The 14,131-nt window shown below is 36.9% G+C and overlaps 1 protein-coding gene across 1 annotated transcript; it reads left to right on the top strand.

The window, feature by feature from the left end:
* The first annotated feature begins 116 nt into the window (after window positions 1-116).
* anxa4 (annexin A4) lies at window positions 117-10,675 on the top strand. The gene is made up of 12 exons (XM_032586120.1): window positions 117-247; window positions 1,448-1,535; window positions 3,513-3,607; window positions 4,371-4,484; window positions 5,496-5,586; window positions 5,904-5,983; window positions 7,186-7,242; window positions 7,332-7,425; window positions 7,644-7,739; window positions 9,072-9,130; window positions 10,121-10,243; window positions 10,469-10,675. Exons 1-12 carry the CDS (start codon window positions 239-241, stop codon window positions 10,523-10,525), a joined length of 963 nt encoding a protein of 320 aa, XP_032442011.1. The 5' UTR covers window positions 117-238; the 3' UTR covers window positions 10,526-10,675.
* The last annotated feature ends 3,456 nt before the right edge of the window (window positions 10,676-14,131 follow it).

Below are 14,131 nucleotides of genomic sequence, written 5' to 3'. Positions count from 1 at the left end.
CACATGGCCTATGAGTGTGATGGAAACCCCCTTGTAGATAATAAACCAAATTAAATATTTATCAAAGGTTAACAAGGGAAGCCTTCAGACCTGGCACCATCTTCTTACCTCCTTGGATTGTTTCCTCTTACTTTGTTATAATCTCTTTCATGTGCTATGAGCTGCTTATTATTATTTATTTGTATTTTTTTTATTTCAGCTCTGCAGACCTCCAGACCAGATACACCATCATTCAAAAATGGCAGCAGTAAGTGTGTTCTTTGTAAGCTGCTTTTCCTAAGCATAGTAACCACCAATAGTATTTGCATGTATTTGGAAGACCATTAGGTCTAAACATTAGACCTAATGTCTAAAGGTAGTTGTGCTGCTATACTATTATTTGTGCAGCTTGTAGAATGAGTACATTTCTGTCTTTGAGTTTAAAACGGAGATCAGCCTAAAATATGGCAGATATTGTGGTTATGTTTATCATTCTACACAAGTTGCAACACTTTAAACTGCTAAAGATGTTAAGTGAAACTTTAGTCTCTTCCTCTTTTGAGACAGGAATAGAAAGAGATGGTATTGATCTTAATTTTGAAAACTGATTTTGTTGCATGCTCACAATTTCCTACCACATAACTTAGTTCAAAGTTGAAGAATTTAGAAACAATCCTGTTCTTCTCCCCAGTAATCCTCCTGCATGATGCTGCCTCCACCATTTTTAAGAGTTTGAACAGTGCTCTTGAATTTCATTGCCTCACTTAGTTTCCTCCGAATGTAATCCTCATTTCATGAATAGTTGAGTAACTGATTGTGCTCTGAATTAGGATGTGTTTTTTCCCCCATTACATTAAAGATCTGCAGCAAACTGGGCATTTATCTTAGCAATTCTTTATGGGAAACGTTTGATTAAAAAAAAATAAAATCTGACAATTCATAAAGGAAAGATTTAACTTACAAGTGAACTGGGAATCTAAAATTGTATAATTATTTTTTCAAACTAGAAATAGTGTAAGAGATGCACCGAATGGCTGTAATCTTTCAATTCTCTTTGATCAGCTGATTGGTGGCCAGCTGGTAAAAATCAAATATATCCGATATTTGTTTTCCTATTTATTAAGTGGATCATATTAAAGGCTCTACCTATTTTTGTTCGATATATGCGTCACACAGCACCGTCTACTTTGACGCCCGCACCACAAACTTTTTTTCCTGCTGTCTTTATAGACCTTAGCAGCAAATCAGAATCGGTAAAAATCGCAGTCAGACTTAAAAAAGAAACAAAAAAAACAAAGTGAAAAATGTCAGTAGTTGGAATACGCTAATATGCATCTATGATGTATTTAAGCAATTATAAAAGCAAGTGTATTTTAGAATTTATCACATGTAGATAAACCAAAAACTCTTTGTTTACTTTAATTTGTTTGCATTGTTAACTGGTTGTAAATGTGTAATTTATGAGCAGATTGGAAACCGTGGAACTGTGACCGAGGCGGCTGGTTTTGATGCTGCAGCTGATGCCGAGAAGCTGAGAGGAGCCATGAAGGGAGCTGGTGAGTGGCCCACAGCAACACTTTATTCATGGTCCATTCTTTCCTATCTCTGATTTCATGGAGGGCTCCATGGAAAGAAAAAAGTCTGCTCCTCCTAAGCTCTAGAGGAAATCTTAGTGTTGCTGAGCACTTGTTTTGTAATCACAGCTGTTGATTTTAGACTCTCAACATTTTTTCCCCTTTATCCTGTTGTTTTTGCTTTATTTTACGTTATGGAGACAAAATAAACCCCTGACTTTGCTTAAGCATGCAGATTGCAGTAGTAATCTGATCTCCTTGTAGGTTGCAGTGGTCTGAATTGATAAAGTCAGAACTGCGTGACAAACCTTCATACCAACTTTTGCTCTGCATCAGATTTCTGAAAAGGAATGTGGACGCTGTTAGGAGTTTACTAGACTAATCAGATTTTCCTGACTCCAGTTTGCTGCTTTTTGCTAACAAAAAGTTTCTATGCCAACCCAATCAAGCAGCTGTGTCAGGATTATCTACACGGCTGTTAGAGGGATCTCCTTTAGATACTTTTTAAAAAAGTAGGACTTCGAATAAAGTGTTGTGAAAAGGTTTTTGTACCCCTACAGATTTAATCTGTTTTTCCTTTTTTATAAAATTAACATATAAATGCTTCAAATCACGAAACTAATTTTATTATCTGACAAATAAAGGAAGAGTAAATGTGAATTGCAGATTTCAAATGGTTTTCTTTACTAGGGGATAAACAGCCATCAAAACCAACTACACTTATGTGAAAATATAATTGTTCTCTTGTTAAATCATAAATTAACCAGGATTAACCACGTCTTTGGAGGCTCCTTTTCTCTATCCAGACCTGTATAATCAAGAACTCATATAAGTAGGACCTGTCTGACAACATGAAGTAGGCTAAAATATCTCCAGAGAAACACAACTTGCACCAACAGATGAGAAATGAAGTCATAAACTTTCATCACTAGGAAAAAAGCCTAAGAGAACATGGATCAGTCTAAACCTTCCCAGAAGAGGCTGGTCTACCAACATTATTCAAATAGTTCATCAATGACTCATCCAGACGGTCACAAATGAATCAAAAACTATGTGTAAATCACTTATGGTCTTCCTTCCTGTAGTTAATGTCAGTGTTGTAGATTTAACAGTATATAAGAGGTTGGGAAAAATTTCCCAATAACTCAAAGGGGCATGCTCAAATTTGCCAATAAGCATCTCAATAAATCCCAACACTTTTGGGAATATGTCCTAAAAGTTGACAAGACAGAAGCAGAACATTTTGAAAGGTGTCCATCTCATTACATGTAAATGCTGTTTGTGTAAAACCAACAGCATTTCAGGAAAAGCACATCATACTGACAGTGAAATATGTCAATGGTGATGGGAAGATCTGGGCTTCCTTTGTTGCTTCAGCAGCTGATCGACTTTTCATTATTAGTAAAACCATTAATTCAATTCTATGAGAAAATCCCGAAGGAGAATGTCCGACCATAAGTTTCACCATATACTTACCTGCACAAGTTATTCAGTAGATCAATGATCCAAATTCAAAACCATCATTTCCACTTCTTATTGGCTCAAAAATAGAAAATGAAAGTTAGTCAAAGTCTGGATTTAAGTCTGATTTGCCTCTCTTTCTTGAAAATCCTCCAATGTCGCTGAATTGACATAATTCTTCAAAGAAGAGCGGGCCAAAATGTTTCCACCATGATTTGAAAGACAGATAAACAGTTATTGTGAAAGCTTGATTGCAAAGACAATTTAGATTTAGAAGGAAATAACTTTTTCGCCAAGGGCCAGGTACGGTTTGATGGCTTTATTCCCATTATAAATGAAGTAATCAGAAAAATAACCCAGCATTTGGTATTTACTCAGGTTATCTAATTAAAAACAAAAGTTTGATGTATAATATATAGTGTGACAAAAAAGAGAAAACATCTGAAAGGGTCTAAGTAGTTGTTCACAAGGTGTGCTGTGCTCTGATGTGGCCTTCAGGGACGGATGAGGCGGCCATCATCAACGTCGTGGCGCACCGTACGATTGCCCAGAGACAGCGCATCAAGGAGGCCTACAAACAAACTGTGGGGAAGGTGAGAGCAAACACAATCTTCATCTGAGTCAAAGCAGAATTATTATCTTGACCAAACATTATTTTAAGCAGATGGAGAAGCGACAGTTTGACGACCTCAAAATGATTAACAGCACCCTAAATGAACTCTACAGCAAACAGTGGAGATGTGCTGTCACTATTGTTTCAGTGTATGCTCCCTGTCAGGTTCTGTCTAGGTGTGGTACAGGCAAAGATAAAGTCCAAGTTAATCATTGACCAAAAAGCAGAAACAAATTGGAAATGACCATCTATAAAAACAGCCTTAGACAGAGAGAGCCCTGTAGTCGGCTGGAAAGGGGAACGCTCCCTCCTGTAATAAACATTCACTAAAACCAAACAAGGAATGCTGCCAACTGTCTTCTTCTTGGTTTCGTTAATAATGAGGATCAATATATTAACTGAGAGGGAAGTTTTGGGGTTGACATAGTGAGATAAAGATGATCTCTTCACATGGTGTCCAGTAAGAGACAGAAATAAAGTTTTCTGAGAATCCATTGAGGGAACTGCAGGAAAAGCAAAGACTGAGCGCAGCAGAAAGAGTGAGTCATGCTGGCGACACCCACATGTGGTCAGCTGTGCTAAAGGGCTGCACTGTTCACAAAATGTTTCCAAAAACCACACCCTCTAGTGGGGAGCCCAGAGATTATGGAAGTCTGGTCTCTAGAAGATAAATCATAATCTTAATGAATTTATGATAGAACTGGAAAATGACTCAATATTATTCCCTTTGTTCGTCCCATTAGGACCTGGCTGATGATCTGTCTTCAGAGCTGAGCGGGAACTTCAAGAGCGTTGTTCTGGGTCTGCTGATGTTAGCGCCTGTCTACGATGCCTATGAGCTGAGGAATGCGATGAAGGTCAGAATTACTCACTTAGTTAACATTTTTGAGACGATTTTATGGTCAGATAGTTTGTTGTATCCATACTTTTTAGGCACCTTTTCAGCACTTTGCTACAAAATATGATGAGAAAACACAAATAAATAATAAATACAAAATTACAGGAGCCATTGGTTGATATTTTGCATGTTTTCTTAGTCATTCCTGTTATGTCTAAGATATTAGAAACAATAGCTGAATAAAATATACAGAGTGCCTCCTGACAGTATGTAGTTTGATTCTTTTAATGTTTCCAGGTCTGTATAAGTACGAAAAAAGTGGAAAAAGTTTATTTTCTACACTTACATTTTCATTCCATTATTTGAATTATACAAATCTGACTATCTGAGAAAAAAAGGGAATTTTTACATTACCTACATTAACTTTACAATAAACAAATTAATGAAACGTATAACTTTTTGTGAAATGACAGAATCACCGATAAGAAAATCTGACTTTTAAAGAGATGTACTTGTAAAATAACTACATTTTACAAAAAATCATAGATTTGAACTGATCTTAGTTTGTCAAAAGGCCAAAAAACCAGGAAATAGTCCTTGGCCTCACTTTTGATCATCATCTCGGCGTTGTTCCTGATTTGTGGGGGGGGACGGAAGATGAATTGCATCAAGGCAAATATTCTGTACTCAAACGGAAACTTCTAAAAAGTTGAGTCAGGAAAAGTAAGGAACTATGAAAGCTGATCCCCGTCATTCTTGAAAGACATTCTTAGTCCCTAGATGATAGTTAATGCTTGAGAATATCCTCTTTCATTTTCATTAGTTGAAACTTGTTCTCAGCAGGTGAACTCGTTGCTCCAGTTTCTCTTGCACAAAGATGCCATGTACAGTATTTCATGTAGAAAGAAAACGGCCTTTTACAAACCAGATTGATACTTTCTCACAGGGAGTAGTAACATACCTTTAAAGTTATACTTTAAGCTCATTTCCTTTGATTTAAGTAACTAAAAAGTAATTTTCTGTTTTACAGGGAGCTGGAACAGAGGAGGCCTGCCTCATTGATATTCTGGCTTCAAGAAGCAATAATGAAATTAAAACCATCAACGAGGTCTATAAGAGAGGTAACTGTGTCACTTCTCATGAGCAGACTTTCTTACATGAAGCTACTGCATCTCTGTCGTTTCCTGAGCCTATATATGACATATGATATTGCACAGCGGCCTCTAAAGGCCCATTATCAGAAAGCAGTGGAAGTTGTAAATTATTCATGATATGAGTTGCTCTCTGTCTGGGAGCTCATTGTTTTCAACTTTGCTTTTATGTATTTGGTGTCTATCTCACCATATGGAGTTAAATATAACATGTTTTAATGGCTGTTTTAAAAATAAAGCTAAACTAAATAATAATTTACATAATTTGTTCCCTTTTTTCACTGTAGAATATGGGAAGACCCTGGAGGATGCTGTGTCTGGGGATACCTCTGGGATGTTTAAAAGAGTTTTGGTCTCTTTGCTCACGGTAAGCAAACATCAACCTCCCAGTTTGCTCCAATAATACTCATTTAATCTGTGGTGTTATGAAGCACTCTTCATAATTACTGGCAACCCTGATAAAGAGGTGTCAAAAAGTCTTAAAATAAATGGTTGTTATGGAGACTTGGAGACCCTGAGAGACCAATCTCTCTCTGAACACTTTTCTCTCCTCCTCACTATGAGGTCAAAAGATGAATTTGGTCCTGATACAGCCTTGTTTGTTATAGTTCCAGTTCTTTCGACATTTTATGACATCAACCACAGATGTCAGCATATCTATGCAACTAACTATTTTCTTGCAAACATTTCCTTTCTGGTGAGCATTAGCACACATGTTCTTGTTTTAAATTGCACTGAACAACAATAAAATTTGATAAATTAATCCACAAATCTTTGAAAAGACATCGAACTGCCATTGCTGTTGAAGGGGACAACAAAAAGTAGGAAGAACTAATTTATATAACGTTTTAATTGCAATCATTTAGATGGTTTCTGTTGTCATTATGACTAAAACCTAGCACAATTGCTTTATGAAAAATAGTCTCACCAGATTCCAGACATGACAGGAAAGTTTTTTTTATTATATTTGCATATCCATATTTGCATCTTTTGTCTTTTTAATTACTGGCTATAGGGAATAAGAGTGGAAAGGATTTCTGATCCTATTTATTTCTCAATAAAAAAAACCCCCAAAGGAATAATGAAATGGAAAAGTTCAGAAGTCAAAAACCGGCGCACAAGTAATTTTCTAGAAAGAGTAAAAACTAACAGTGTTTTTTTATTGTGAAATTATATTAATGCAACAAAAAAATGATGCATTTTAATTATATTTATTAAAGATTTCGGCATTGTTTTCCCCAGAGGTATATAGAGGTAATTATAAGAGGTGTTTTAAGTAAAAGAACAAGAAGATATTTTACATTAATATCATTGTCGTTTCAGTCACTGCTTCATTTAATGACGGAGCAGCAACTGAAAGTTGTTTTAGAGCAATTTATTTAGGCATTCACTTGATTATGTAAACAAAACTGAGTGATAAAATAACTTATTTTTTATTTGCAAGTTATTTTCCAAAAATAACATAGAGTAGCATCTTTCTTACCAAGGGTTTACTGCTTGTACAGAAAGAGAAACATTGATTATCTGTGTGTATTTGCTTATTTTATATGGATTTTTTTTGGATTGCAGTCTGGACGAGATGAAAGCGATAAAGTGGACGACGCCCAGGCTGTTCAGGATGCGAAGGTTAATGCCTTCATATTAAATCAAACTCTCAGTATAATACTTATTATTTAAATCCCATGTAACTTCCTTTTTTACTTCTGGGTTTATAGGACATCTATGAGGCTGGAGAGGCTCGTTGGGGCACAGATGAGGTGAAATTCCTCACAGTGCTGTGCGTTAGGAACAGAAACCATCTGCTGAAAGGTATTCCTGCCAAAATAAGAACTGCAGTTATTTTTTTTTTATTATATAACAAAACTGGCATTAGAAAAAGCTTGTGAAGGTTTTACTGACCTCTTGTGGCAGGTTTGAGCAAACATTAAGTCTAATAATTTCTCTTAATCCATAAATCGGTGTCTAAACAGCTCATAATAATTAGCATCCCACTCCATAAATCCTCATCATATTGTTTTCTGCTCCAGTGTTTCAGGAATACCAGAAGATTTCTGGGAAGGACATTGAAGCTAGCATCAAGAGTGAGATGTCTGGCTCCTTGGAAGACGTCTTTCTTGCCATAGGTCAGCTTCTTCACTCACATGTTTCACCACACTGGCATATATTGACTGCCATATTAGTCTATCAAAGTATAATTTTGCTTATGTAAGTGAAACACATTATATACTGCAGATTAGTTGCAGACAGACTGATGTGTCCATGCCTTTATTTCCATTAACTAGTTAACAGAGTGAATGCACATCATTTTAGATGATAATATTAGATCAGAAAGAAATGTGGACTTAATGAAAAGTATGATTAATGCCTGTTTAAAAGATGTTATTTTCAAAAGGCACATTTAATCTAACAGAGTCTCATCAGAAGGCATATTCTTATTGAAAATGAGTTTATTCTTTATAGCTTAGCCTTCTGTGAAAAGTGCTAAAACCTTGAATTCCTTTTCAAATAAAAACACATTTGATTGAATAAAAGAAAGAGTAAGGTAACATATTGAACGCTTAAGTAGGATTTTTTTTTTCCACTTACAAGAAGACAAAGCTTTTATAATTAATTCCAGATTAAGCGTAATCTTGTATGGTTGTTTATTTCAGTTCTGAACATCAGAAGCTGGTATATAAAATGAGTTAGTGGTTAATTAGTTTGTGAAGTGACTGCTGCAGAGATAACAGGTTTTACTGTAACACCTATTTATACATCATTCAGACTTCATGATGCCTTCACAGATGTGAAAGGTACTCATGTACTAATGAGCCCTTATACATATGCTGGCTTTCATCTGTGTTCATAATGAGCTCAGTGAATCTTCCCAAAAGCTGCACGATTTCCATAAAACATTTCACATTTCACATGTTCATCAGATCATGAGAGCAGGTTTTCTCACTTCCTCACCTGAAAATGAAATGAATTCCAATCACTTTTTGATTTTTTTTTTTTTAGATTGCAGGGTAAGGTTTTAAAAATCATCTGGTTTTAAGAATTTCATCTGAACTGACATGGGAATTCCTTGTGTCGATGCTGTTTTTAATCTCATAAAATGAAGATCACATATGCACATATGCTTCATATGTTGCTCACCTTGGATACCACAAAATGTGAATTTCCCTCTCCAGTTTGTGCTGATGAAGGTTAACTTTAAACCTGAAAAGGGTTTTTATTTCTCCTGCAGTCTTCCTTGGAGCAACAAACCTTTATGAGTCTCGAATACTGAGAGATTGAGGCTGTCAGGAATGCTTTAAAAACAGAAAGATTGAAGCTACGTGTTTTTTTCAATCAGCAACATGTGTCACACTTTCATTTACACAGAATTATTAGTGATGTTTGTCTTTGATGTTTTGCAGTTTCAGTTTGACATGTTTGTGTGATAAACACTAAAATTAACTTTTTTCTGATTGCAGTGAAATGCATTAAGAGTAAACCAGCATTTTTTGCTGAACGGCTATACAAGTCAATGAAGGTAATTATACTGTATCTTTCATATTGCTTAAACTATTTCATATTTGTCATGTTACATCCACAGGCCGTGATAAGGCCTTTGGGAGTTTACGTGGCACACAAATTAGTCCATAATTTTAAAAGTAGAAAAAAATGAATACATGGTTTTCTATTTTTTTTTTTTATAAATAGAAACCTGAAAAGCTTGGCTTTCAGTTGTTTTCAGACTCCCTTAACCTTAATTTACCTAAAAAAATCCAGGATAAGCAATTGCCTTAAGAAGAGATATTATAGTGGAACTTAATGTGTGAGTTTAGTTTAATCTCGGTGTAAATATAGCTGTTCTGACGTCCTCAGAGGGTTATGAGAGCATATTAAGAAACAAACATGATGCTGTGGAGAATATTAAACCAGTTATGTTCTGTTTACAGTTTCTTATAATCTACAAAGGCAGGAGAGGGAGTCCTGGTTAGATGAGACCAAAATTTAATGTCTCATTCTAGAGAAAACACTGTCTGGTGAAACCTGAACATTGCAGTGGAAACACCATCCTCTTCATCCTCTTGGGGAACATTGATGGCGCTAGCATCACACTGTAGGAACGCCTTTCTGCAGCAGAGTCAGGGAAACTGGTTATAAATGAAAGTCATGAAAGAAAACTTGTTAATAAATGGAAAGACATTGAACATGCAACCACGGCTCCACCGGAATGTTTTAAATCAAAGCTTACTTATTTGCTAAAAATGCAAAATTTAGACCTATATCCAGTTAATAATCTGCAGCAATTTTTGAAAATTGCCCTCAGTTGCTCTCCATCCAATCTGACCTAAGATTATGGCTCAGAGGGGCTGCATACCAAACTTGGAAAGAAATGAATTCATTAAAATAAAAATACAAGTTACAAAAAGGATAAGGCTTTTATAATTTTTCTATGACATGAATTCTTCTTGCAAATCTTTTTTTTTTTTTTTGTGAACACAACCTACATGTAGTTTCTGTCTTTCTCATCAAGGGTGTGGGCACCACAGACAGCGTCCTCATCAGAATAATGGTCTCCAGGGCTGAAATTGACATGTTGGACATTAAGAGTCAGTTCCAGAAGATATATGGAAAGACTCTACACTCCTTCATCAAGGTGAGGGGCAAGGACATGTTGTGGTCAGCTCAAGCTTTGCAATCCATTATGATAATTGCAATTCCAGCTTTATTTAATGCGAGGCCTTTAATCTGTGGAAGATTTATTGTTCATTTCTCCCACACCGGCTGCCTTTTTTTTTGTTTTGTTTTCTCATCTGCATAAAAGTAACACGAAAATAAGTTTTAGATTATTTGCAATAACTTTTAAATCCTCACTGTTTAGGGAGACACATCAGGCGACTACCGTAAAATCCTGCTGGAGCTGTGTGGAGGCGAATAGAAGCATTCAGCGACATTCAGCGCCGCTTCTTCAGACCACATCATGATTTTTATGTTGTCTTCTTCTCTGCATTTCTCATTTTGCTAATTAACATGGTGCCTTGTATCACTGTTTCAGATACCAATTAAACCAAAGATCAGTGAACCTTTACACCTCTGTGTCTTTGTAATTCATTACGTGTCGGGAGGTAATTAATGGCTCTAAAGAAACACAGATGCTTCATAAACATTTCCGACAGATAAGTTGAATACTTAACGACTTTACTGCTGTCACTCTTCTTCTGTCCAGTCAGTAAAGCCCATTTGCTTAATTGGTCACAATGGTCCTTTGTTGAGTCAGCCCTGTTTCACTGCACTTAATTACATTAACAGGTTGTCACTATTTTAGGAAGGCAATAAAGTGTGTTCTAATCAAGAGGATGCAATAAAGAGGTGTAGCTGAAAGAAAAAGCTTTAACTCACTTTAATGCAGTGCTTATACTCAAAGAGACCACCAGGGGGAGCCAGACTAACTCTTATAAATGTTTGGCTGCGGAGTTCTTTGCAGTGCAGGAGAATCTGATGGCATCATTTGTGCTGAACCTTCTTGTAAATAGTAAAGTTATAATGTTCTCATTGCCTTTTCCGTAATGAGCAGGAGAATATCCAATCATTCAGATGGGTTTCAGGAAAAACTGCATCGTTTAAAACCTCATCAGATTCGTTGTTCACGAAATTAGACATCTGAAGAGCTGCCTCCATTCATGTCTTTCACTTGGGGCGATGCCGCCCTCTGTGACTATCTGCTGAAGACCTCATTTAGTCGCTTCCAATTTGACGAGACTCCCAGAAAGGCTGCAAGACGCAAGTCACAAGATTCTCAGTGGTGAACAGTTACTGCGCAAGACTTTTGCCGTTTATTGTTGCAATCTTCATGCTGTTAAAAGTATTTTCCAACACTATGGAGAAAGAATCGTGCGTGTGTTTTCTGAATTAAAGGAAATGTCTTGTTCACTGCAAAAAATGAACTCTGGAGAAAAAATGAATTCAACTGCATTTTGACTAAATAATGTCTATCACTCATCAAATACAGTTCAAAAATTTTTTAAATGTCTTGCATTTGTAAATGCATCCCCGGAAGGTATGCTGTTACTATCAGTTTAATTGTTGTGTATCTTGGGAAAATAAACTTCAAACTTACTTATTTTAGTAAAGTCCAGGGCCGAACCAAGGCCAGGTGAGGCCTTGAGCAGAACTTGATTTCAGTCGCATCACATAAGCCACCAAACCACCACTAACACCTCTTTTAAACTGCATGTTCTTGTGTTGCATAATATCTTAACACAACAAATTTTATACTTGACTGGTAAATAAAGACCAATTTCCTGCCAGAATGAGTCTCTTTATAACATTGCTTGTGGGCAATATACACTGCCTGGCCAAAAAAAAGTCGCCACCTGGATTTAACTAAGCAAATAGGTACAAGCCTCCTATTGGATAAGTACTGCATAGGCGATTATCTTTCAGCTGGCAACAAGTTATTTAACCCCAGCTGATGCAATGAGTAACTCCTCATTTCTTAAACAACCATGGCAAAAGACACATCCTGTGGTCGTGGAAAAGACGTTAGTCTGTTTAAGAAGGGTCAAATCATTGGCATGCATCAAGCAGAGAAAACATCTAAGGAGATTGCAGAAACTACTAGAATTGGGTTAAGAACTGTCCAACACGTCATTAAAAACTGGAAGGATGGTGGGGAACCATCGTCTTCCAGGAAGAAATGTGGTCGGAAAAAAATCCTGAATGATCGTGATCGGCGATTACTTAAACGTTTGGTCGAATCAAATCGAAGAAAAACAACAGCAGAACTCAGGAGTATGTTTAATTGTGAACGCAAAAGCATTTCCACACGCACAATGCGAAGGGAACTTGAGGGGTTGGGATTGAACAGCTGTGTAGCCGTAAGAAAACCTCTAATCAGTAAGGCTAACCAGAAAAAAAGGCTTCAGTTTGCTAGGGAGCATAAAGATTGGACTCTGGAGGAATGGAAGAGGGTCATGTGGTCTGATGAGTCCAGATTTACCCTGTTCCAGAGTGATGGGCGCATCAGGGTAAGAAGAGAGGCAGGTGAAGTGATGCACCCATCATGCCTAGTGCCTACTGTACAAGCCTGTGGGGGCAGTGCTATGATCTGGGGTTGCTGCAGTTGGTCAGGTCTAGGTTCAGCAACATTGTGTGCCCAAAGAATGAGGTCAGCTGACTACCTGAATATACTGAATGACCAGGTTATTCCATCAATGGATTTTGTCTTCCCAAATGGAACGGGCATATTCCAAGATGACAATGCCAGGATTCATCGGGCTCACATTGTGAAAGAGTGGTTCAGGGAGCATGAGACATCTTTTTCACACATGGATTGGCCACCACAGAGTCCAGACCTTAACCCCATTGAGAATCTTTGGGATGTGCTGGAGAAGGCTTTGCGCAGTGGTCAGACTCTCCCATCATCAATACAAGATCTTGGTGAAAGATTAATGCAGCACTGGATGGAAATAAATCTTGTGACACTGCAGAAGCTTATTGAAACAATGCCACAGCGAATGCGGGCTGTAATCAAAGCTAAAGGCGGTCCAACAAAATATTAAAGAGTGTGACCATTTTTTGGTGGCGACCTTTTTTTTGGCCAGGCAGTGTATCTTACACAGTTGGTATTTATTTGTATTTAGATTGATTGTGTGCTGTCATGAGTTTTAAAACAGCCAACAACAGATAAATAAATCAGAAGATTTCTGGGAAAATGATGCAGTGTTACAATTCCTTGTCTTCTTTTCAGAGCCCAACTCTAATAATCAAAACTTCAACATCTGTAAGTAGCTGTGGCCCAATTAATGTTGGATATGCACCTCTGTTTGATCAGCATGATGCAATTCTGTGTCAGCAACAAATAATGAACTCTGCCTTGTTCCGTTGTCTAATGTGACAGGTGTCACCAAGTATACATAATAAGCAGGCACAGCGTGAGATGTTCAAGTCATCTATGCTTTGGGAAATTCCAGTGGTTTGGACAGATTTAAAATACACAATTTATAAACTTGGGCATCAAAAACGTTTAGAGCTAGAAGTGGGCCTTTTTCTTTTTTTAAATTAAATGTTTTCTTTAAAAATTAAAGTGTTTTGTTTGTCCACATATTCACTTTTGGCAACTATATGCCACTATTACATAAAAGGGCAGGTTTGCTAAGTGCATGACTACTTTTTCCTTTGAAAAAGTTTCTCTCACATGATTTGTGTCGCCCTGAAGCTCCTCTGGAGTTATGAAGGACAGAATGGTTTCTCTGATAAATACTCTCCTTGGACAGCATTGTTGGTCTGCAGAGGTGCCATACTTTATTTCAGATAATTAATTGAAATGTGCTGAGGTGTTTTGAAGGTGTTGAGATGTTCAAAGGTTGGAATATTGTTTTATAACACATCACACCTTTGAACTTTAAACTTTAATCCAATGTTGTCTTCATAATGACGCTCACAAAGATTGACTCTACAAATTTAAGTGACCGCTAAATATTCTGTATTTAGCGGTAACAGAGTAAAAACGGGGTACTTGCAAATTCATACGATGTACTGCAGA

This window comes from Xiphophorus hellerii, chromosome 15, assembly GCF_003331165.1.
Source record: "Xiphophorus hellerii strain 12219 chromosome 15, Xiphophorus_hellerii-4.1, whole genome shotgun sequence".
Taxonomy (NCBI): Eukaryota; Metazoa; Chordata; class Actinopteri; order Cyprinodontiformes; family Poeciliidae; genus Xiphophorus; species Xiphophorus hellerii.
The sequence above is the reverse complement of the archived record's forward strand: the minus strand, read 5'-3'. Positions and strand labels throughout refer to the sequence as shown.